Genomic DNA, 27079 nt, shown 5'->3' on the forward strand with positions numbered 1-27079 from the left:
ATTATTTTTCAGCTGTCCTTGTAGTCGTGATCCAAATACCCTACCTTTACATAATACACTGAAGGACACAAAGCTAAACAAAGAGAAGGTACATTGATTTAAAAAAAAAAAACTCTTCAACTGTGAGTGCTTCTCAATTCCATCCCAAGTTATGACATCAGTCAGCAACAAACAAAATAAATGCACTGTAGACATCCATGCTGCAATTTGTCAGTCGTCAACTGCAGGACCTTGGACTGCCACTCGCGCTCTCCATAAGGGACATGGGGGGCCCAGAAGACCTATAGCAGAGTGCTAACCCATTAGAGTCAGGCAGGAGCAGAGCCCATTTTACCTCAGGACACAATGTTAAAGCTCACAAGGGGAACGTGGAGCTGTGCACAGTAGACTCAACATCACTCACATCAATCATCACAATGTGGCAAGGAAACACAACAGAGAAACAACATTTTAGCCCTGCTCTGAGTGAGCACACCAACGCAGAGCAGCAGTCTGTTGCCGTCTGTCACATTTTGTAACGACAAGGTCCATGACAGCTTCAAAAAAGAGAGGAAGAGAGAGAGAGAGAGGAAGAGAGAGAGAGAGAAAGAGGGAGAGAAAGAGGGAGGGTGGGAGGAAGGGAACGGGAGAAAAAAAGGAGAAAAATGTGCCAAATTGTGACAGTTGCCCCCAAGAAAGGAGCCGGGAGTCCTAGAACACTCTGTCAGACAAGCTGCCTGGCTCTCTGGCTCTGAAGGTCAATGGCGTCCAAACTGCACGGGGGAATTATCAAAGTGCTTACCTCCACATAGTCAGAACTGATTACAGAGCCAATGCATTCTAATTACACTGCTGCCTTGCCATTTATCTAACCTCCTTCTCTTTTTTCCCCTTCTCCTCTCTCCCTCTCTTATCAGGCCTCTAGTCATTTATTGTGTAATGCCGTCTTATCCATTGTCGCGTTGCCTGGCAAACGCGTCCGGATTTATTGACTTGCGTGGAGGATGAAGGGTCATACTTTGATGGCCTCAGCAGTGTTCATCAGGGCATCTGGTTTGATGAACAGGGAGAGCATGGTTCCTGGCGTACATGGGCACAGGAGGGGGGAGGGGGGGCCTCATTTTTGTGACAAATCTCACGCGGTGGCAGCCTGAATGCGATAGCTCATCCGGCGGCAGTTGTCGCCGCAGTCAGCGCAGTGTCACGGCTGGAGTCCTGGCCTGATCAATGGGCAGTCCGTCGCCTCAGCCTGAACACACACTGACACGGCAACCAATGGGATAAGGGGAGGAGGGGGGAGAGGAGGAACATGCCTTAGCACACGCCACAGGTGTGAAACCCCATGGGCATCGCCATGGTGGGGCGACAGCCGATGGCAACCACCATGAGAGAGCCGGGGGGGGGGGGGGGGGGGGTCGCACTCATTTGTTTTGAACAGGACCACCTCAATCACACATGTGAAACAGCAGCGTCTGATTGAATGCTTGGGATTACAATGAGATCAGAGGCTGGCAGGGCACAAGTATAGAGGTAAAAGACACAAACTAAACAAAACTACAAATTCCATTAGCAAGCCGAAGCAGGAGGTGAGAGGTTGAAAGCGCTGGTTAAGACAGGGGTTTTTCCTTCGGGTTCCTCAGGGAGCCCTGGCTCTGCATGGTGCCTTCGCCACCACGCCTGGCTGAACTCATCCATGCCACCTCTGATTAGCACAACACACTTGATTTAACTAAGCAAAGGGCATTAAATTTACATGATGACTTCAAACACGTGGGGCCTGGAGCAGGGCGGGGGCGGGAGGCCGAGGCCGGGGGTGACAGCCGAGCGAGCCGAGCGAGCCGAGTGGGCGAACGTCCCCGAGTTCTCGCAAGGCTCAGCAGGAGCTCCCTCCACACATGATGACAGAGGAGCGCGCGCTAGCGGGCCAGATGACACGGGGGCAGAGGCTGACGCAACCCAGGCACAGATGCCTTTGTGGCGCGGCGCGACGCGACGCGGCACGGTGTGGTGCGGTAGCATGTGGAGGTGGAGGCACGGTTGAAGGGTTCACTGTGGGGAGGGACCGGAGCATCAGAGCATGACCTCTAAAGACAGGGAAAAATCTCATTAACACAAATAAATTAATGTACACATAAACAACAGCTGCCACCACTCCGTAAACTGGGTGATCATCACATTCAAATCAAAGTGGTTTAAAAATGAGACTCAATTTCTATGGCATGGCCTGTCAGGGTCTTGGTCAGGTTATTATATGAGTAGTTGGATGCTGGGTCTAGTGAAGCTTCATTGAGTCCATTAATCAAAAAAAGAAAAATGAATGAACCGCACAGCAAACTCCGCCGCCAGACTATGAGGCTGCGTGTTACACTGTACAAACGCGACACCACTGGTGGCAGCAAAAGTCACCCTAGGATGGAGTGCTCCGGTAATTAGGGCTGTGATAACAGCGGCAGGCTCCAGCGAGAGGGGGCAGGGCGCGCTCAAGGTCTTCGGCTGGCACACGACCCAACAGCCGGGGTGCCACCGGATACAGGGGCATTGTGGAAGGGGGGTTGGTGGAGGTTGGGTCAGGCACACACACACACACACACACACAACACACACACACACACACACACACACACACACACACACACACACACACACAACACACACACACACACCCGCAGAGCAACACAGTCTGGTCCCCAGCACCGTCTCCCATCACCTTTCCCCACTCGGCTGGGCACCGATCCTGCAGAGCTGGCTGCTGAAGCTCCCTTGCCTGAGCGGAGCTTAATTAAACCCACTGATAGCCTCCCCTCCATTAGTGACCTGGCACTGTCTTCAGCGCTAACCAGCGCCACTCACCCACACTGGCTACAGGAGAACCGCCACAATGCTTTAAGAGGCCATGGCACTCAACCAAGGCCTAATACCACAGCTAATGAGCTTCTGGAAGCTGATTCCATTTCCCCTAAAACAGCGGAAAATATTACCCAGTGTTGACACCTTGACTATATCCCAGCACATACTTGGAAGCTTTGGGACTGAAAATGAGAAATGGATCACGTGTGTGGAAAAAAAACATAAAGATCAACATTTTCTAGTAAAGGGGCTCTGTTCACAGAGCACTGTAAAAAGTAATGAACTCAGAGAAAAACAAAAAGTTCTCAGAGTTTTTGCTTGGTCATAGAGGTGCGCTGGACAGCAGCTGAACAGGAGGGGACGACATAAACAGTTGATTTTAACTCAGCCATCCGGAAGCCGTGAGATTTATCTGTTAATTTGTTGTGGCTAAGCCTGAGCAGGTCTCGGTGCAAGAGCATTTCTATTTTATTCCACTGTTCTTTTGCACTGAAGGTTGGCCTGGGTAGAGTTATGATCAGAACGATAATTATAGATCAACATTATGAGCTGACAAATGGAGGATGAGGAGATTGCTTGCCCAGAGCCCAGGCACTGCTGTGAGCTGGGTGGCACGTGGTGAGCAAACCTGCTTTGAATACCACGCCACACATTTTGTGAGTGGCTATCGCGCGCTGTTAATGTAATATATGGGTCATTACCGTGAAAAACTGGATTAGGAGAAGTCTGTGCTCTGAAGGCACCCTCAGAGCTGCTGAACTGTATATGTATAAATAACAAATTAAATTGACATACAAATGAATGCCATTTTAATTACATCCTCCTGGTTTGTTAGAATGGTTGGTAGATAAGACACCGCCCATAATCGCAGAACAAGAGACAAGACAAGCAGCCCATTTGCTGATGTGTGTGTGTGTGTGTGTGTGTGTGTAGATAGATAGATAGATAGATAGATAGATACTTTATTGATCCCCAGGGGAAATTCAAGGTCTTAGCAGCATACATACAACACAAACACATTCTTTAACAGCAGAAAGAGTAATTAAAGTATATAATATAAAAACACAACTAAGCAATAAGGACAGTAGAAGATGAAGAATATGCTAAATACACTAAAATACAAATTATACTAACTAACACTTAATACAATATATAAAAATATACTAAAATACAAATTACAAAAATATAAATTATACTAACTAACACTTAATCTAAATCAATTCTAAAAACAGTATCCACATAGTGGTGATTAATCAATCAGAGGCGCTTGCAATGACTGAGGCAGGGACTGAGCCTGTGATTCTCTGTGCATAGTAAGGTATGGTAAGGTGCTCTAAGGTGCTCTGTGTGAATGAGTGTCATGGTGGTAGTGCAATGGTGATAGTGGTCATGGTGATAGTGCAAATGAGTAAGTCCAACAGTGCAACAGTGCAACAATGCAGAAGTAAAGTAATGCAAAGTCTATATATCTATATATTTAACTATTTAAGAAAATGTATAAGTGTGGCCACAGTTCGGCATGGAGGGGGGGGGGGGGGTATGCATATGTGCTAATGTGCTAACATAGCACGCAACAGTGAGGCATAAAGACAGTGGTACAAGTGGCTAGTGGACAGACAGTACCAAACATGGAGGGGGTGCAGAGGCAGACAGACTATGCAGAGAAGTCTATCTCTCCTCTTCCCTTAAGTGAGGCATTGAACAGTTCAATGGCCCTGGGGACAAATGACTTTCTCAGTCTGTCCGTTGTGCAAGGCAGTGAGCGAAGTCTCCAGCTGATCAGGCTCTTCTGCTTAACAATAGTGCTGTGGAGTGGGTGACACTCATTGTCCAAGATGTTGATCAGTTTGTTCAGGGTCCTTTTGTCTGATAGTGAAGTGATGCACTCCAGTTCAGCTCCCACTACAGAGCCAGCTTTCCTAACCAGCCTGTCAATTCGCCCCGCGTCCTTCTTCCTTGTGTATCCTGAGGAGCTTACTGCACACATTGAAGGACCGCAGCCTCCTCAGGAAGTACAGCCTGCTCAGTGTTGGCTGACCAGTCCAGTTCAGTTTATTGTCCAGGTGGAGACCCAGATACTTGTAGGTGCTAACCACCTCCACATTGACCCCATCAATGTGGACTGGTAGCAGAGTGGGCTTAGACCTGCGGAAATCCACCACCATCTCCTTGGTCTTTGAAGTGTTAAGTTGAAGATGATTGAGTTTGCACCATTGCACAAAGTCCTCCACCAGGCTCCTGTACTCCTCCTCCTGCCCGTTCCTGATACACCCCACAATTGCAGTATCATCAGAAAACTTCTGCATGTGGCATGACTCGGTGTTGTAGCAGAAGTCAGATGTGTACAGGGTGAACAGGACTGGAGAGAGCACAGTTCCCTGTGGCGCTCCGGTGCTACAGATCACAGTGTCAGAGAGACAGTTCTGTGTGTGTGTGTGTGTGTGTGTGTGTGTGTGTGTGTGTGTGTGTGTGTGTGTGTGTGTGTGTGTGTGTGTGTGTGTGTGTGCGCATGTGTTGTGTTGTGTGGGGGCTGCAATTCAAAAAGCGCAGCTCTGGCTATTTTGATTAACTTCCCTTTGTCACAAAAAGGCCAGATGCAGCCAATTTGCAGGATGCAAATTAAGTAGACAGGGAGTATTTTAAGCTGTTGAAACAGGAGAAGGGTGCTGACAGTGGGGATAAAACTTCATTGTTGCGAGGCATCAGACAGAAACAGTAAAAATGAAGCCAGGCAAATAATTGCTGAGAGAGCTTTCCGAGAATGAATGGGGAGACATGGGGGTGAGCTAAATCAAACGGGCATCTCGGCGGAAGAAAGCAAATATTCTCAGGATATACGCGGGAAATCCAATACAATATTATATAAGTGGTATGTCTTATTAGCAAAGCACAAATTGCTGCATCAAAAGGTATTATCGCAATGAAAAAGGCAAATATATTAGATTGTGTGCATCGCGAAAACCAGGGGCTGGCAGAACAATAGAGAGGGAGTTTAAAGGGTCCTATTATTTTCAGGCACCGCGAACAAGTACTCCTGAAGAGCATCAAACAACAACAAAACATCCCTCTGTGTTTTTCTCCTCCTCTGTAAAGCCAGACAAGACATCTCTAGCCGCCAAGGAGACGTGTTAACCGTGCAGATGCTGTCATTTAAGCCGTGTGAAGTGGATGTTTACAAGCGAAGGTGCTGCTGTCAGGAGTTAAGCATATGCGAGGAGACGGAGGTGCAGGTGAGACACGGACGAGGATGACGCCCCGTAACAAACAGCCTCGTGGAAGTGATGTGAGCGGACCACGAGATGACAGTGAGGCGACGGCGAGCTCACACAGGTGCCAGTCCGAGTCCGTCCTGGCTGACGCGAGCGCTCCTGTCGCCTGGTGGCATCACACTTCCTTCCCTTTCATCTGCTCTGCTATAATTGCTTCTGCTCTCCTGAGGTACAAACTGCTGATTGCTAACTCAATAGATTCTTTACAGATGATTAGACACAATGTGGAGCCCCGTGGTTGAGACGCCTCTCTTCTCTCTGACGCACATTAACAAGTGAGACATGAGAGAAGGAAAACTCCCCACAACAACAACAACAACAACAACATCAACATCAACAACATCAACATCAGGCACAGCAGGAGTTCCCCTCGTCGGAACAGGACCCTGAGAGTCACGCAACGCAAGACTTTCTCGCCTTGTCTTTCCTCAACAGGCAGCCGAGGCCGATTTACATTCCCTGACAAAGCCAGAGCGGGCCTGTCATCCTATCCGGGGGCCTCGCCGGTGGTCCCGAGCAGCCCCAGTCTTACTGGAGCATGTCAGGCCATTGCCTGGATCAGGTGTTGCTCTGCTGCCTGTCTGTCAAAGACACGGAGCAGCTCAGCGGGCTGTGGGCTTCTCACCACCCAGCCCAGCCCAGCCTGTCACAGCACAGCACAGCTCTGCACGGCACAGCAGAAGCCTGGAGCCGCGGCCTGACATGGCCAGCTTCTCACAAGAAGGGAAAAAAACATGTGTAACCTCAGAGACCTGTCCATGTTCTGCCGCTTGTCAAAAGCACATCACTGCTGAGAACCAGCCATGACAGCAGTGGAGCATGCAAGTACAGCATCTAGTGTAAAGTAAACTGGCCAAACTACTGGCACCCAAATAAAACCCAAAACGCAGGAATATGCATGCAGTGGGCGGTTTAATAGCACTTACCACAATATATTTAGGACAGTACATGTCGTGAGGCCTCCCAGTAGCATTCTTCGGAACCACAAAATCTGTTGAAGGAGGACAGAGCATGCATGAATCAGACTATTGGACACTTACTGTCACATGCATCAAACCACACATGCTATTACTCTCTCCAGTCCCACATGTTGCCCCGAAGTGATGGCCCATTTTCAACAGGAGGGCGTGAAGCTGGTTTGAGAAAGAAGCCATCAGGAGATACAACTAAGGGGCTTTTTCTGTAAGCTAGATGCCCTTGGGGGATCTCTGCTAGCTTTCCTCCTACGTCTGCTTGCTAACTGGAATCCTTCCACGAAGTGATGTCACTAAAACCAGGTGAGGAAATCGATGATGAAATCTAACCATCTAGCCACGAACTTGTTTTTAAGATGTCAAGAGATCCACAACTAATGTTCCAAACTGCATTTTGCACAATAACCACAGATTATTTTACAGTATGTAATGTGATGGTGTCAACTGAAGTTCCACTAATAAGCCAACCTGTATTTTGTCATAGAGACTCAAATGATATTCAAGGTAACCAACATCAAACTGTATGCATTGCATGTGTCTGATAAATATGCTCCATCCATTACCTGTGTCTTGTTATGGGAGATCTCAGAGAAGAGGAATGGCATCACATTGACAATCCCACCTGTGAAACCAAAACACAGAGAGTCCACTACTGGAACACACGAGGGAAGAGGGAGCATTTGAGGAAAGCAGCATGTCAATTGTTCCACTATGATGGCGACGCGGAGACTCCTGTGGGCTGTGGCCATAACCTCCACTGACTGGAGAGGAGGGAGAGGAGCACTAATGGGGGGGGAGCAGGGAGGCGATGTGGGCTCCAGCACACCTTAGTTTAAGGCATATATTAGTGAAAGCCTGGGGACCTGGCGGATCAGCGGCAGCAGATGGCACACAGAGTGGAAGGTAAGAGTGCTTGTAATTGCAGCATCTTCCCTGTGGCCCGCTGTGGGTTTTTACTCCGTTTAACAAAGATGCGATTTAACACACACACACACGTGCACACACACACACACACACACACACACACACACAAAACACCCCTCCCCCCTCAAGAGTGAGGACATCTTCTCAGGTAGTCGTGTGACGTTATGGTATGCAAACAAACAACCCATGGTAAACATTCAGCTGCAATTAACCCCATTTGTCTCCATCTGTTTCTATATCTCCTATGCTTGTCAAATGTCTTTCATGTGCCTCCTCATCATTTCCATTTATATGGCGCTCTCATCCATATCGAGGTCTGTCAATACACACACACGTCACACACACACACACACACACACACACATACACACACACACGCACACAAACACACACACATAAACAAACCCACGCACACACACACACACACACACACACACACACACACACACACACACACACACACACACACACACACACACACAACAAACCCACGCACACACACACACACACAAACAAACCCACGCACACACACACACACACAAACAAACCCACGCACACACACACACACACACAAACAAACCCACGCACACACTGACACTCATATGTAACTCACTGTTACCACTGTGGGGCCTGAGATTCTTCAGAAGCAAAAGCCAATTAGGGACTGTGAGTCTTAGCACATGCAAAGGCGACCCTTTTTCAAAACAAGTGAGAAGAGGTAAGCACACGTGTGTGTGTGTGTGAGTTTGGGGAAAGGGGGGGGGGTGCACTGACAGCTCACTTCCCGGGGGTGTTCCCGTGGAGACGGGCTGTAAATGAGAACGGCTCTCAGCGCGAGCCCACCGTGTGCAGATTCTGTTTGCTCTGTGGACAGAAGCCACTCGCCACTCCTCACCCCTCCACTAAAGCCCATGGGACATTCGCCACCGCCGGACCTCACAGCCCAGAGTGTGGCCACCAATTAACAGGATTAGAGAGAGAGAGAGAGCGAGAGAGAGAGAGAGAGAGAGAGAGAAAGAGAGAGAGAAAGAGAGATGGAAAGACAGACATTGGGAAGTAGAGGAGCTGTTATGTGAGATGGTGAGGGAGTGTGTGTAGCCAACAGGAGGGAGCGATGGAAGGGAAATCTGGACAGAAGACTAAAAAAGACATCAGAGAGAAAGTGATAGGAGGGGAAGAGTTCTGAAAGAGCGGTTTCCTTTGCTGCTGGGGTTCTGACTGCACTGTCACATTGGCAGCACATCTGAGCCGTTTGCTTACAGTACCTGTTAAGGACACTTGCAGCAATCTTCCCAATTAACACCCAATGAAAACTCTTCCCTCTCTCCTAATTGGCTTTTATTTTGTCACGCCAGCGAGGTGATAACAGAAGAGGGAATATTTACCTCTGTGTGTGTGTGTGTGTGTGTGTGTGTGTGTGTGTGTGTGTGTGTGTGTGTAGGTGTGTGTGTTTGTGTGTGTGTGTGTAGGTGTGTGTGTTTGTGTGTATGTGTGTGTGTGTGTGTGTGTGTGTGTGTGTGTGTGTGTGTGTGTGTGTGTAGGTGTTTTAACATCAAAGGTTAAGAAGAGGACTTCCTCTTACCCAGCGCAACAGTCCCCATCAGGAACGGCTTCCCAATTTGGCTGAAGTCATTCGTGGTCTCTTGGTGAACTTCTGAACCCACCACAAATGTCACCACCACCTTGGGGACATAAATTTCAGCAGGCTTTTAGAGGCACGAGCAGGCACAAAGCAGGAGCATCCTACTGTATGTAATGCAGCACACATATAGATTCTCATTTCATATGACATTTTCAAGAGGTGGCTGGAATCTGAAAAAGAAAAAAAAAAAAACTATTTCTCCGGCGCTATTTGAAATGCCCTTGAGGAACCTGACTGAAACATGCTTTAACACAAATTGACAAACCTTTATTCCAGAGTAATATCTTGTGTCAAAAAAGACCCGGGCACGGAGAGGAGAGATGAAAGAACAGTAAAAGAAGTTGTGAGGAGAGAGGACAACACACAGAGGCCCTTGACCTGCCTCCCCTCACCACTCCATGTCTATGTGAGAACCACACGCAGGCGGCTTAATTGCTTTATAAATAACCAGAGCCCTAATTAACAAACAGCAACGCAACTTGTGTGTGCTTACACTGCCCCCTTCACAGCACCCTCTACCAAGGTCAAAGCAGTCTTTTCTTTGAAGTCGCACACAGTCGCACACACACACACACACACACACACACACACACACACACACACACACACACACACACACACACAAAAGCACTGCCGCATGCGCTGCACGTATGTGTGAAACATGATGAGTTGTGACCAACTCCTGTAAATGTGCTCTTCTGTCACATGACAATGACAAGGCAATGTCATACATCATCAAGCGTTGCTAAGAGATACTGCACAATGCATATGTTTTGCACTGAAATGCCTACATGCTGCAATCCGGTTGATTTGTTTTCTGTAGTAAATGTGCAGAGCATCCATGCCTGCCTTAGCATGGTAATCTGTCAACCACTGAATCATGGGACGATGATGATAGCTGGAGGCATTAAAGGAAGAGCATGGAATATTCATACACATTCTATTGCATGCATATACTGTACCATGGATACGCTGGTAACAGGTAGCAGGGAAATGGCTGTGTAGTGTCAGGAGGGCGTTACCATGCCTTCCACACAGCATGGCTTCAGCAGGAAGCAGCGCCTTCCATGTTAATTCCAATTCTCACTCTTGCAGTGGAGTGCGGATGAGAAGGACACCCTGAGGCGACGACACCCGGAGGAAAGGCATCGCTTCCAGGTCGCTCGTGCTATCCACTCCTGGCAGACACAGTGTTCTGCTGGGAGCGGATGCTCCGTTAATGGAGTTTCTCAGTTGTAGGGGCCGAGGAGAGGCTGGCCTCGGAGACTAATGGCAGCCTTGCTCTGTACCAGCCGGCTCCACTCATGCTGTCAGCCACAACAAGCCCAGCGCAAGTTGTCAAGATGAAAGCAGGGAGACGTCACCTCAGATGCCCTCCCTCAAAGTAGTCTCAAAATGGCCTCAAATGGCCAGAACAGGTGGGAATCATCTACAGTCTCTTTACCATCACTGGAGACAGAGCAGAGTGTTGGCAGCCTCTTTCCCATCTCCAAACCTCTCCTGATGCATTATGCACAAGGCTAAATTAGTACAACTATGATTATCATTCTGTACTTTTACACAGAGTTTATTATTATTAAGGAAGAGTGTGGAGGACAAGCGAGGAGATTTGAAATTCATGAGATGGGAATTTCCACCAAAGAGCGTTTCATAAACATGAATTTCATAAATATTCTTCCGTACTTCATCACTACAGTAAACTCCATACTGTTGCACCCGAAAAAGCACACACAAACAGAGGGAGCTCAGATGAAACAGTGGATGGTGTCAGGAAGGTTTTGTAGCGGGCGGCTCGAGTTGCTCAGTGGTGCAGCACGACGCTGAGCGGCAAGAGATGGTGCTCAGAAGTCAGACGCCACTGGTCCGAAAAGAGAGCACATAAAGGCAGACATATCTTTTTAGAGAGTGGGGTGAAAAAGAGAGAGAAGGAAAAGACTAGATGAAAAAGAGGGGAAACTTGTTGCGTTCTCTTAAGAGGGAACTGGTGACTGGGAATAATGTCACATCTGAGTAAAAAAGGAGTTGAATGCGTCCAAAGACTTTCTAATGAGGAGACACAGCACTTAAAGAATCCTCCTCTGGACTGTATGAGGTTACTTTGTAACGCCACTATGGCAGTTGTCTGCACACATCCTGCACCTTCCTGTAATGTAAGTAACCAACCACATTTTTGTCCTTATTAGCCTTATTTTTGCCATTTGGGGGGAGATTTGTATCAATGATATGAGTAATCTGTGTTGAAATCTGAATTGAATGAGTAATATCATTCAATTTAGATTTAAACACAGATTGGCCTGATGTGCTTTTTATGTCAATATGACGTACCTTACATATGCCTCCTCATTCATTTAAAAAGGAAAATAGCTTCACAAAATAAAACAAATGAAACAGAACTGCTAATAAATAGTGAATATAATATACAGCTCTCATTTACTGTTAATGGGTGCAGCCTTGTTGGAAATTTGAATTCGGGGTACTCAGAGTTCGAATGAGGTGACAAGAAGGAATAGAAATGTCAGGGGGCATTCCATTTTTAGCTTCCTGCTCATAACTGGGAAAAACAACAGGGAAATCGACTTGAGTACAAATGGAACACACCATTAGTGGCTTTCTAGTGCATTACATGATGGAAGCGATAGTGCGATGTCAATTTAACTTTGCCAGGTGCACTGAGTGAGTGTGTTGTGAATGAAACTGTACACACGCTACCGAGTAGGGGGTGCTCCATCAGAGCCCACTCGGCCCTGCTCGAAAGCACCCATTTCACGGCCTCTATACCTCCCTTCTACTTCCTTTATCTTTCTCTCCCTCTCTTCCTCCCTCCCACAATCACTCCCTTCTCTCTCTTGCCGCTGTTGTGCTCTCTCGTCTCTCTGGTGGCTGGAGAGGGAGTGGGGCAGCAGTAAGAGTGACCTCCAGCAGCACGTGTGTCTGTGCCGGCCAGCTTCACCTCCCCCTGTCACTTAACCCCCACAGCGGCTGCTCATGCGTTTCGCCAGGAGAAGAATGCAATTTCCTCAGCAATTTCAGACACCAGAGGCAGAGTAGCTGAGCTAACATGTACATGCACACACACACACACACACACACACATACATCAATACACACCAATCTATGGGCACACACACACACACACTGCACCAATATGCAAAGATGTGCAAAAGCACCAACACACATATAAACATAGATGCACCAACTTTGGCACACACACACACACACACACACAAATCAATGCAAACATCCTTCAGTCTTTAAGCACCTACACTTGCTCTCTCTCTCTCTCATACACACACACACACACACACACACACACACACACACACACACACACACACACACACACACACACACACCTTAAGCACGTCCAAACCCAAACAAATGCCTCTAAATTCATGCCGTGCAGCAGCAGCAGCGAGTGGTATCGCCTAATGCACACGGGGGACCTTGAGATGAACTGAGTGAATCCATTTCACTGGGGATCAGACAGGGATGGAGAGAGTTGCCATGAAAGGAGGGGAGAGATGGAGGGAGAGAGAGGCCAGGGTGAACGCTGGAGAAAGAAGAACAGAGAAATAGGAAACAAGAGAAAGACAGGCAGAAGTTCGAGAGAGAGGGAGAGAGAGAGAGAGAGAGAGAGAGAGAGAGAGAGAGGGGGAGAGAGGGAGGGAGGGAGGGACTGGCCAGCTCGTAGATAAATAGGAGGGATGCAGGAGCTGACATGTGAAGGAAAAGCATCGTTCATAAGGATGGTGCTGTCCTTCCCCATTCCAAAGCAAACTTGTTACGGAGCAGAGAGCTATGATACCCGCGGCCCCTCACCTACTGTAGCCAAGCCCTCCACCTCCAAATGGGCCTCTCTGTCCACACAATGGAAACGTGACAGAGGAGCTCCCGCTAACTCTTAAGCCCAGCTCTAAAACAACCTGACATGGAGGGCAAATAGGGAAGAGAGGAGAAGAGAGACGTCTTTGATTTAGTTTTATTTTCAGAAAAACAAACAGCAAATTCTGTCTTACCTTTCCCAACTATGTCCCCAGAAATTGGAAACTAGAAGAGAAAGTGTCTTTGTTTGCAGATAATAAAGGCCAACCTGGAGTACAATAACACACTCTAGATTTTTGCGCTGGTCAAACATTGGCATGAGAAGCAAGAGATGTCATTATTTACATTCTTCAAAATTAATTAAAGGGGTCTGTGTGAGATAAGAGAGAAAAGCACAAACGTGCAAATTCTCTTTGCAGAGATAACAGGAAACCTTCAATCACCAAATTTTGAAGAACAATTCCCATCAGCAGAACCGAGTAACAAATCAATCGGTCTTAATATAGCAAATAAGTATGCTCTCCCTGTTTAATAGTCTTTAGAGACAAATATGTATTTCTCCCTGGGTGGCTTATCATTCATCTGTCATCCACGGTCCCACAAAGATGAGGCTTCCCCTAGGCTGTCATTATACCCGTCTAGTATACTGAATTGCCTTTTCATGGGTATTAATTAGCACTCAGTATGTAAAAAGGAAACAGCAGTCAATTCAATAGCGCATTGAAATGAAGCTCAATGAGAATGTCTCCACATCATTCATTGTCCTTGTAGGAGGCTGAGGAGCTCGCTTCCCTTGCGGTGGCACCGTATCATTTCATTGATCGACAGTGTCAGGATGGCTTATTTATGGATGCCATTGTGCTAGTGCCCTGGTATGCACACGAGCGTGCGCGCACACACACACACACACACACACACACACAAACACACACACACACACACACACACACACACACACACACACACACACAGATGCACATGCACACTACGAGGAAGAGAAGGCCGCTATTACTTCCATGATCTCCAGTGCACATGGGAGAGGGGACATAAAAATATTACCTCCATTTGCGGCTTTGTTTTGGTTTTCAGCGCTCTAACAAGGGAGGAGAAACTCTCAAAAGCTCAGAATCTCTAGTGAATACCCAGTGCCCATTTAATCTCTGCAAGGCCATATTCAATAAATGGGCACCTCTTTTGAACCCCTCTTGTGGCTGTTTTCTTTTACTAAGAAGCAAAAGGGGGAAAACAAATAGAAAGAATGCAGTGCGTGCGAGTGGACTGGGGAAAAAACAGACAAACAATGTGCGCCGCCATTTCCTGCTAAATAATTCTCCGGCTTTCGTATTTTATTAATGGCCAAGTGGTGGGAGAGTCTGCTGGATGCGAGCTCCGCAGGGATGAGAACACAATGGAGAGCGCCGCGCGGAGGGCTTCGATCTGTTTGCACTTCACTGAGGCCGGGGTCGGTAGGGGGGTGGGTGGGGGTGACGGAGGGGGGAGGGCAGGGTCGGGCGTACAGCGATCATGCAGTCTCCACCGACAGTGAGCCAATCAATGGAGGAGAGACATACTAGCATTCAGATGCACTCTGATCAATCAGAGCACGCGGACACTTCCTCACAAACGTCCACAAACGTAAAAACTCACACACACACACACACATGCACACCCATACAGACTCTTTATGTGTAGCATAATACACTTCAAAGTGCAAACACAAGTAGAGAAGTATGCCTCGGTCGGACAGGAATGGCGACATACACCTGATAACAAACATGTCCAGCACTGCTTGAGCACCCTCCCACACAAACGTCCTATCATACACACAATCACAGCTTCATATGCTTTTGAAGTAAAAATGATTCCTTAGTGGAAGCGACACTCACGCCCCTTCATCGCATAAATATATAATGACATATAAATCCATCAATATATCAAACGCTGTGCAGAAAAAAAATGCACTTTGAAGAATATTAATGAGCCTCAAGGTTTTTTTAAAAATATTTTCAACAGTGGTTCAGGGCATGGCACGGCGGCAGTAACCAGCGAGATTCACTTCTCCCTGCGATTATTTATTTTGCTTACACTGCTCTTTGTCTTTCCACGATCGATCAAAGTGTCCAGTGGGCTCCCCCTGGCTACACATTGTTCACTCCGCCTGTCCAGGGCTTTTCCAATTGTCTTTAATTACCCCGGCATCTCCATAAATACATTCATTACTCTGTTTTTATGTTTCTACTGCCCTTGTCCACGCTTCCTGGCTTGGGCAGAGAGCTCTTGAGAGTATGCATGCCGTATAGAGGATGAGAATACTCCAGGAGCTGACTGCAGTTCTTACCCAACCACTAGGTAGCGCTGTGCAGTAAGTGCACTACTGCTGCATTTGAGCTACTGGTGCTGGAGACTGGAGGATGAGTAGCCGTGTAGAGTGGAAGTGTGCATTAGCCCATCGCTCCAGTCAGGTTTCGCGGCTCTATTTACTTATTTATTTGCCTCCTCAGAGCTGGGGAGAATAGAGTCTCCTAAACAGAATCAATCCACAGCCAGATTCACAAAGGGGTCAGAATGTGGACTGTGTGCATTATTCATGGTCAGCCAACACACACATGTCTGATAATTGTCCATGAGCACAGGGTCAGCCGAGGAGTGCCGCTTAAGCAGTTTTGCCGTTGCTTAAAACAGTGCTGCGTTGGTGAAAACGGGCCTACTCATATACTGTCAGGGATTCTGCTACTTGGCAAAAGGTTGGAATTACCATGTAGATAATTATTTCCAGCCAACATGGCGCCCTATCACGTTCTACCGTGGGATGAACAAAATGATCCTGGTAACTACAAAGTGGATCATTAGTGCGACTGCTGAGTATTGACAGATCCACAGGAACTGTGACATATAACCAAAGGAAGAGATGATACAGAAATCAATTCACATTCTTATCACATAGCTTCAGATCTAGGTGTAGATCTGAAGCTATGTGATAAGGTATGGGCTTTTCAGTTATGTGTTGATGAGGACCATATATCCATCTAATGATATACCAAAATACCACCTAAATGTCCTAGTATTTCCAAAATGTTCCTTTTCCTTTCATTTTTGTCTGTGCTTAATAGTTCTGTCAAATTATAAAAAAAGCCAAATAGCCCATGTCTTCAGGAGAGCTAACTAACATACAGTATAAGAGCAGAAAATTACTCAGCCTTGTTGTTTCTCCTCTCAGGGCAAAGGGAACTATTTTGGACAATTGCTGTGGTAGCATGGAAAGTTATTATCCCACGCGGAAACCCTTAAGGATTTCTTGTCCTTGAACCACTCTCACCAACTGAGAGATCACGGAGATTGATTTCAGATGCCTAAGATAATGAAAACAGACAACTGTCCTGGAGCGAAAGCTACCAAAAAAAAAGCAAAAGTGCACCTTCAGAAGTGTTCTGCAATATTGAGACAGAGTAGCACCCAGTGAACAGATCTATGAGACTCAGAGAGTATGTCAGTTTTGCCCTCACAAAGGCATGTCTATATGTTGGCTTGTGGAGAGTCAGTTTACAAGGGGAAGGCAATGATGGTGCTGAGGACCTCATAAACCTTTCTTCTTGCTCAAAATAAGGATACCAAAACAGTACAATTGTATGAAAAACAGTCACAGTTTGGGGTTTTGAGTTTTGTCTTGTGTCTTTAGTCTCATGGTTATGGGCCATAAAGTTTGCAGTAGTCTTGTGTTTACTTCCTGTGCCTCTGTTGGTATGCCACTGTGCTGCCCTGTTGTGTGGCCTTGACTTGTGAGTAAAGCGTTTGAGTTGTATCCCGTGTTTTGTTGTGCATTTGGGGCTTACCTCAACTGGGCATTGACAAAAGCCAGATGAAATCACATCAGCATGGGGAAACGACTGTTTACCAGTAACTGTACGCTTACACAGATCTGAGGCTTTGAGCCTACGGGAATGAACTCTTGCCGTGCTTAATTGCTGCACCTTTAGGTGCCAGGTTCACAGCTGACATTTGCACCCATTGTGATGTGTCATCAATTGGGGATTATGGAGTCTGCGGCTGGATTAGACCACTCAGGTCACAGTTTAAGCACCATGGTCTAGAGATTTTCCACTCCCCACTAGCTCTGTTGAAGCAGGACTACCAGCAGATTCCTGTGGGTGGTCATGATGAGGCTTCCATGTTGTACATTCTGCAATATATGTTTGTGAGCGGGGATGCATTCATGCAGCAAGAAGCAGAAGATGAATAAAACACACAAGACTCATTTGCCTTTTTTGTTTTCAGGGATTAAGGTCAGTTTGAAAGTCACCAAAGCAGTGGACTAGACAGCTGACAGAAAGAGAAGGACAGACACATGCACATACTGAGACAGCAGAGTCACAGAGAGAGGGGGCTAGACAGAGGACATCCCAAAGCCTAGGGGAGAGAAACATATTGCTTGTTTTGTGGCGACCACAAACATTTAATAGAACGAATGAAGAAAGTGAATGCAGGCCGTGCATCTAAACCAAGCCTGATGGAGTAATTCACTCTCAGAGTACAATTTTTATACGGCTCCTGTAATAAATCACTATGTATTTGAGAGGTTTAACACCAGAGTCAGAGGCAGGCAGATTACTAACTGCAAATGACAATATTGATACCTGAAATAGAAAAGTAATTTCAGTCCAATCAATACTAAAATGATCTGAGATGTAAAAGCGTTGCTCATGGATGTTAACAAATTAAATAGGGCACCATTGCTGGTCTACTGTGTAAATAATAATCAATCTTTTGCAAACATGTGTCATACTGTACAACCTTAAAAAAGACCATGCAGAATAAATGTTAAGATTAGATCCTATTTTATCATGAATCCTTCCTATTGAGTATTTTATATATTGATTTGTTTTAAAAGAGATAACACTAAAAGTGACAAACAAACCATGTGCGTTTTTCCAGCTTAGCACAAAGAAGCGGCTTCATTTGTTTGAAACAACAGCCCTGTGAGCGTGGAAATGTCAAGGCGATTGCGCTGGTGGTGCTCGTGCAGAGCCATACGGCACGCGGAACTCCGCAATATGTGCTTTCCCTCGTGCTCCTGTCATGAATGCCAGCACTGCCAAATGATGGGAGGATTGTTTCCCATGCACTTGACCCAGCGTGTGCCACCAAGATTCGCTGACCTGAAACAACTCCAAAGGCTACGCACAGCGGGCATCCTCCCCGCCATCTGCATGGAGTAGAGGAGAAGGGGGAAAAACACAACATACGGCTGTGCCACACACATGCTCTGCACCCTTTGTGTCAGAAACTACAGAAACTACAGAACTACCGAAAACCAGTGCAATGTGAATGCCAAATTCAGTTCATCTCCTACTGTCACAACTATCATTTGTGTTGCACAAGACGCAGGTTAATCAGTTTGACATAAGGCAGTGGCAGACTACTTAAAAAAAAAAAATTGTTTATAAAAAAAAAATGATTTGCTTGGGTCCCTCTACAGTTGAGAAACACAATAATAATCTAACTAAAAATATATATGTGTCTTTTGCAACAAAGTATGAACATAACGATATAATATAGAGGGAATGCACCAACAGCTGTCTGTAGAAAAAGATCTCTGAGTTCCTGTAGCATAGCAGCTCTTTTGCGTTACAATTACGGAGGGGGAGGGGTTATGTGCCATCAAAATGATTTTGGAAACGTTATGTTAAGGTAAAAAAACTGTTAAACTGCCTTTTCTGTATGCACAAGTATGCATGTGCGTGTTAAATGCCACTCTATTGAGCTGACGTCATAAGCATACACAGTGTACAGTATAGTCCTGTAATTCATTCTGCAAAAGATGTTGTTGCTTTTCTGTTTCCATTCTGGGAAGTGGGTTTGCTGCCTGTCTGACAGACAATCACTGTAATTTTGTATTCTAAAAGACGGAATTGCTAATGTTAAGAATTTATAAGAATAGCCTCAATGTCTAGCAATTCCTGTGCCATTCAAATATTTCTAAAATCTGAGCACACACACACACACACACACACACACACACACACACACACACACACACACACACACACACATACAAACAGACCAATATAATTTGGCAACATTGCATTACAGTTGGGAATAATAGCAGTGATCACATAGCGCCTAAGGCAACCACCCATACAAGAGCTCTCTACATTTGATTTGATATCTATGTTCACCACAGCCATTTCCTCCTGTTTAACTGCAACCTATGCCGAGACGAGAGAAGCCATTTTCACATCATCTGACTACCTGATTTTTATGGCAGCAGGGGCTGGCCAGCCATTGGGAATATATCCATAGCACATTTCCAAAACTGCGGCCATATGCATTTTTAATGGATCTACATTTGAGATTATTAATTCTCCCTTAAGAGTTAAGGCAGCCGCCGTGCCAGACCCAACAATAAATCCCTGAATTCTGGCAATTATCAAGCCGGCATCTGACATGCTTCCTGTCCAGTTCTCCTGCTAATTACTTCCAGGCAGCCATTGAACTCATCTGCATATTCAATTGGAGGCTTGGCAGGCGGCTCCTCAGACTGTTTAACATTACTGCTGACCCAAACAGAATGGAGCCGCGGGGGAACGAGGAAGGAGTCAGACTGGGCTGTCTGGGGGAGGAGGATGGTGGAGGATGGTGGTGGAGCGGAGGCGGAGGAGACTCGACCAGCATGAAAGAGGATGTGTGTGGACGGTCAAAAGAGCGTGCGATGCGGAGAGTTTAATGCTTGTCAGGACGGCTCAGTGAGCCCCGAGTAAGAGAGGCAAGCGCAACCAACACGAGCGCTTTAAAGCAGCAAAGCACACGCGAAACAGCGCAGAGTCAGAGCCTGCTCCAGGTCATGGGGAAAGACGGGGGGGGGGGGGGGGGGGGGTTGTGTTAAGGGCTCTGAATTGAACGTCAAAGGAATGTCAGACAATGTTAAATGGTCTGTGGTGAGGAGTGTGCTTGTGCGAGTGTATGTGTGTGTGTCTTTCTATGCTTTTACATGCAAAGAAGCAGGGTGGGAACACTTACAAGCACACACAGCTGCATACATTTATTCATTTGTCTCTCCATGCTTGTATGCACATTTGTGTGTGTGTGTGTGCTCTTCTTTCTCTGTGTGTGTGTGTGTGTGCTCTTCTTTCTCTGTGTGTGTGTGTGTGTGTGTGTGTGTGTGTGTGTGTGTGTGTGTGTGTGTGTGTGTGTGTGTGTGTGTGTGTGTGTGTGTGTGTGTGTGTGTTAGAGCAGGGAGTCTTGAACATTTTTAGAGGTCAGGTACCCCTTACATGGGGGATATTTTCCAAGGAAGCACAGCCTAGACTGGCTGAGGTACAGTCCTCTCAGTTCACCTATTGAAATGCTTGGTACACAGAGCTGATGCCAAGTGTGCAATGTCTGCTGACACCCCTTATGGATTACACGCACATGTTGAATGAAATTTGACTTGTGCAGCAATTAGTAAATCAATATACAATTAAGACAATAAAGAGACCAAAATGTGTTCATTTATGTTGCCTAACAAAACCTATACAACAGAAAACGTTCGTCTTAACACACAGATTTGCAATTGCAAACTCTACCGAAATTATTTGTAGCCTATGTGGTCGTCCTCACGTTATCTGTCATTGACCTGGGCTACAGCGTAATACTTTATCAGGTAACCAGTCGGCTAAAAATGCTTAGTTGTTTGATGCTGTATGAGACATTTTACTGCACAACAAAATGATTACACGTTGGGCTTAGAGGGCAAACTGATTTACGATTTACGATTTTACTTGATCTGTAAAGAGACAATAAAGAGACCAAACAGTACGAGAAGGAATTATAGTGGGCTACTGACTGTTGTCATTACATGAATGCAGATGGGCATTTTTCACAGGTAATGGGAAATCTTCTGTCACAAATGAATGTGTTAATACATGTTGCCTAACAAAACATATACAACAGAAAACCTTCTTCTTAACACATAAATTTGCAAAATCTACCGAAATTATTTGTATGTGGTCGTCACGTTATCTGTCATTGATTTGGGCTACAGCGTAAAACTTTATCTAGCTTCATCTAACTAGTTTATCAGGTGACCAGTCGGCAAAAATGCTTGTTTGGTGCTGAATGAGACATTTTACTGCACAACAAAATTATTACATGTTGGGCTTAGAGGGCAAACTGTAAGATTTTGCTTGATCTGTATGTTACCTGGCTGATGGGGCACGGGAGAAGCAGCCTGTCAGCGACCATGCCTGCTATCTGAAGACGCTTACTGAACTGCTATGGTGCTGCACATCTGGCGTGCCCTGCGCCCGACTGCGCGAGTTCACGTGACAAAGAAAGAGAGATAGGCTGGTCGGGTGTGCGCAAGGAGGTGGCTCATTTCAGGGCATTGTTTCAGTCGTTTTTAATGGCTCAGGTTTTTCGAAACCGACCTCAGTAAAATCTTAATAATATTAATAATTTAAAAAAAAAAAAGTTTCAAAAGGGCATTTTCGTTGATAAAGGGCAAACTTCCTAGTGTCTATGTGTGCACGCCTATGATTCTCTGTACTACTATTGTGGTACGCCATTTTACTATTTGTAAGTTGACTAAAGTGTCCCACATTTGGGTCAAAGTGCCCAGGGGGTCGCGGGTTTGAGTTCCAGTTGGGAATAATAGCAGTAGTTACTAAGGTAACAGATCCAACTTGGATCATGTCCTGAGCCCACCCAATCTCTCTTTCACGTCATGTCACTCTCTTCACTGTCCTGTATCAATAAAAAGCAAAAAGTCCCTGCTCCCCAAAAAATATAATATACTATGTGTGGGAATACTCCTTGCTCTTTTTTTGGGGGCAGCTGTGGCCTACTGGTTAGGGCATGGGGCTTGTAACGGAAGAAAAATGTGGGCGGGGAAGTGTTTGAGCACTGCTCTCCTATGCCCACATCCACGGCTGAAGTGCCCTTAAGCAAGGCACCTAACCCCTCACTGCTCCCCGAGCGCCGCTGTAGCAGGCAGCTCACTGCTCCAGGTTAGTGTGTGCTTCACCTCACTGTGTGCTCACTGTGTGTTGTGTTTTTCACTAATTTACGGATAGGGATAAATGCAGGGACCAAATTTCCCTCACGGGACTTTGCCCTATTCTTGGCTACTTTGCGATCAGATGTCTCTTTAGCTTATCTGACTAAATCTGACTGAACTAAAAACACAGTTCTAAGAACTACTGACTGAAGAGGCTACCCCTAAAACGACACAGTTCTAAGAACTACAGTACTGACTGAAGAGGTTACCCCTAAAACGACACAGTTCTAAGAACTACTGACTGAAGAGGTTACCCCTAAAACGACACAGTTCTAAGAACTACTGACTGAAGAGGTTACCCCTAAAACGACACAGTTCTAAGAACTACTGACTGAAGAGGCTCCCCCTAAAACGACACAGTTCCGAGGGCTGTTTTTCCATTTTCATTGCCACTCCCCGTAGAAATGCCAAGGTGATGTCACACCTACATTAATGGAGCACTCCTGATGGTTGGCCAAAACGTTCCACATAAAGTTGTTTGGCTTTTCCTCTTAGATATGCACTGAGCAAATCTAAAAGGGAAAATGGGTATTTCAAATGTAAACATCCTTGTTGCTCCAATCATCCGATTCCACACTTAGATGCCAACACTCACTATCTCTGCTCCACGATATACACACACTCACTATATCTCTCCTCCACGATATACACACACTCACTATCTCCTCCACGATATACACACACTCACTATCTCTCTCCTCCACGATATACACACACTCACTATCTCCTCCACGATATACACACACTCACTATCTCTCTCCTCCACGATATACAGTACACACACTCACTATCTCCTCCACGATATGCACACACACTCACTATCTCTCTCCTCCATGATATACAGTACACACACTCACTATCTCTCTCCTCCACGATATACAGTACACACACTCACTATCTCTCTCCTCCACGATATACAGTACACACACTCACTATCTCTCTCCTCCATGATATACAGTACACACACTCACTATCTCTCTCCTCCACGATATGCACACACACTCACTATCTCGCTGTTATTCCTCATTCCATTCCTGACTAGAAGCCCACATTGTCTCAGAGTTAATGAGGGTGGGAGTAATTGTGAAGTCAAGTCATTTTTATTTATATAATGGCCACAATATGCTTGCTTTATTGGCAGATAGTCCCCATCTATAGATATGCATTGTTTTGATGATGCAGCACAGTTTCATATCACAATAACAAATCATTTTCCGGACCCCTGTTTATGGGTTTCAGATGCCCATTTTGACCACCACTGTTAGAGGATCCTCAACACAGATGAAGTCTCAGTTGACCAGGGAGGCACGATTCACAGTGTGGCACGCATGGACCTGGCTCTGCTCCATGAGGGGCACCACACTCATAAGCGTTTGACTCCCCTATTTTAGATAACCCTGGACAGGGCAAACTGGGACCAACACCCCTCTGAGTGTGATTGATGAGCCTGATTTGTCCGCTGATGAGAAAAAGTTGAGAATGAGTGTCCAGCATGTGAGGTGTCCACTGTTGAGCAGGGACAAGGCCTCACTATTGATAAATGACTGCAGGTGATTATTCATCGTCTCCCTGGAGAGCGAAGGGCCACGAAGATGCACCAGCCCCTCGTATGAAGTGTTCAAGTTTGAAGTGTTCAAGTTAAATGATGACACTGCACAGTATATGTACATGACACATGTACATTAGTTCCATTTCAAGACAGTCTGTGGTAGATCTACACATTGTTCAAATAAAATGGTAACATATTACATATTTTACATATTATTGTAAGAGTAAGGCCCCTGTCTATATGAAATGAGATTATAAGTGTATATTTGTGTATAATATATCTGTGCATGACTGACACATTGCACATTTGTTGATTTTACGTTCAAAATACGAAAATTGAAAGGGGGATTAAAACTTCACAAAGCACTGGCAGCCAGTGAGGAAAAGACACTGAAGCAAAAAATTATTTGTCACCCAACATGGATATGCACCTTCCCGAAATGGATTTTCAGAGAAATATGGACATGATTTAGTATAGGCATAAATTCCAAAGTAATATTAAATATTTAAAACTAAAGTCTACTGCTCAGAGGGTGATACAGTTGTACAATCATGAACAACCATATCCATCAGCATCTCCATCTATACTGGCAGCTTTAATATTGCTTTTTTATTGCAATGCTGCATTTGCATTTAACGACTCAAAGAGCAAGCTGTCACTCAAAGTCTGTGGCATTTTCATTTGGGGCAACCAGTGTGTGTGTGTGAGAGAGACGCAGAGAGTGTGTATGTGTGCGTCTGTATGCGTCTGTATGTGTTTGTGAGTGTGTTTTTTTCCACTGTTACTGTACTTAAAATGGGTGGGGAGCCATGAGAGCTAGTCACTTTACCCTCATAAATCATCCGTCAAAAAGCATTATTATTTCATAATTTCGGTTCATTATTGCGGCATTGTCATATCCTAGCCTTCACGTCTATTTATTAATTTCTATCCATCTTGGTGGATCTAACACAGATTAATGAAACGCTCACCTGGTTGGAATAATTGAGTGCCAATGCAGAGCAAACAGGGTGGGAAGGGGATGCATCCCAAATGCACAGAGCTTTTAATCGAGCCTTGATGTCGGCCCAAGCGAATAACTCCACTTGTGAAGTGCTTCAGGGATTGCATATCCAGGGAGGTACATATTTAAAGCATGCTTTTCAAAAGGGAGAATATGTGTCATATAAAAAGAAAACGCATACTACTTTTACTATTACTGCATTCCATAGCATCATATACAAAATCCCACTGCGATAGCACTGGAAATCTCAGTAAAGTACAAATGACACCATTTATCTAAGTAGGGCAGCCTTCTAGTCCCAGTTACAGAAGTACTTCTGAAACCTTCTCCGGACCTATAGTGGCTTTCAATTAAATCGCAAATCCCCCTTTAGTAAACCAAAGGAAGGGAAGATGTGAGTTTGTATAGCCTACTACATCAAAAAGACACCCTACTGCACAGTGCACTTGGCAATGCTGACAGCTGACTCAGTGAGAGGTCTTGTGAATGGCTATGCCTATGATGCATAGTATGATTATCAGAAGGGCAGGTCTGACAGTGTACAAACACTTTGGTATTACTGTATTTTGCTGTTAAGTGTGATGGACAGAGTCTGAGCCTAATGTGAGTTTGTGAGTGGGCTCTTCTGTCTCTTCTAAACAAGCGTTTAAATTAAGTTTAATACAGCTTCAACACCCGACTTATGCTCCATGAAGGAAGGTATTTTCTTCAAGGAACATTGGAGCATGTAATCTAATTTGTTTTGTAAGTCCAACTATGGTATGTCGCAGTAGCTGTTGTTTATACTGTTGTTGTTTATATTGCGTCACAGAATATTGACCATAAAATAAATGGAAACACTGATTAATTTTTTTTCTGGCATTAAAACAGAGACATTTCCCTGGCATTAGCAACTGTCCATTTTTCATGAATGGAACTCATCAGAGACTCTCAATGGTACTGTGAATTGGCTAATGGGAATGGAATGCAATCCATCATCAAGCCAGGACTGGTGCTCAATAATTTTGGATCCACTTAGCATATTTCGCTTCTAAATATATGCAATTCTACTCAAATGGAAACCATTTTTGATTAACAATGACACTTTTAGGACATTTCACCACCCAACTCCATCTGAGGTAGGCTACACAGAACAGAGAACACAGAACAGCAATGGCAAGCAGCAGAGCTGACCAGACACTTATCAAAAACAAAAATGAATCAAACAATACAGATGATAAAGTAATCAATATTGACATAAGTACTACCACATAAAGGGCTATAGTTAATGTGCTATCAATGTCCCAGCACACCTCTTGTACAAAATACTGTAGAGTGTAAAGTAGAATAATGCCGCAAACAAGACGTAGGTGTGAGTGAGACAGAATAAAACAAGACGTACTGTAGGTGTGAGTGAGACAGAATAAAACAAGACGTAGGTGTGAGTGAGACAGAATAAAACAAGACGTAGGTGTGAGTGAGACAGAAATGGATCGATTCATTTGGCCTCCATCTCTGATGTGACATAACAATGTGTTTGACTATGTATTTAAAATATGGAATAGGCCTTTATCACGGCAGCCGAAGTAGGAAGTGAACAGCCCTGTTCCTGTGTGAACACAGGTGTTTCTAATTAAGTGTCAGATTCGGCCACAGTTACTTCAACCAGAGGCCTCGTTAATGTTTTTAGGAACACCTGTGGTTTGCCTGCCAACAGGAAATTGAACAGCCCTGCTTCAGCTGCCCGTGGGCTGCCGTGATAAAGGCCTATTGTCTAACAATAGACAGCCATCAGATGCAAGTTGACCAGCCCTAAAAATGAAGAAATGTTCTATCATACATTACACAACGGTCTACTTACAGTGATGATGAGCAGGATGCCTTTCAGCAGTGTCAGCAGTGAGGTGATGGGCTGGATGACCACCTGAGCCAGTAGGATCCCTAGAGACAGTATCCACGTGAAGGCCGGGATGACGTAGATGTGACTGTAGACAAGCAACAGATAAATGTCAATCAATGGGAAAGTATTTGCTATTTCCCATCACTGGGTTGACATT

At 45.5% G+C, this 27079-nt stretch overlaps 1 protein-coding gene across 1 annotated transcript in view; it reads right to left on the reverse strand.

Annotated features, from left to right (window-relative positions):
* si:ch211-51h4.2 overlaps nucleotides 1–27079 on the reverse strand; it is a 97831-nt gene that overhangs the window by 30375 nt on the left and 40377 nt on the right. Inside the window, exons 8-11 of the mRNA XM_042057473.1 lie at nucleotides 26884–27007; nucleotides 9576–9675; nucleotides 7633–7691; nucleotides 7022–7086 (exon numbers count right to left, since the gene is read on the reverse strand). Coding sequence (XP_041913407.1) covers nucleotides 7022–7086; nucleotides 7633–7691; nucleotides 9576–9675; nucleotides 26884–27007 — 348 coding nt within the window. The remainder of the gene's footprint in view (nucleotides 1–7021; nucleotides 7087–7632; nucleotides 7692–9575; nucleotides 9676–26883; nucleotides 27008–27079) is intronic.

The sequence above is a fragment of the Alosa sapidissima genome, chromosome 12, assembly GCF_018492685.1.
Source record: "Alosa sapidissima isolate fAloSap1 chromosome 12, fAloSap1.pri, whole genome shotgun sequence".
NCBI classification, from domain to species: domain Eukaryota; kingdom Metazoa; phylum Chordata; class Actinopteri; order Clupeiformes; family Clupeidae; genus Alosa; species Alosa sapidissima.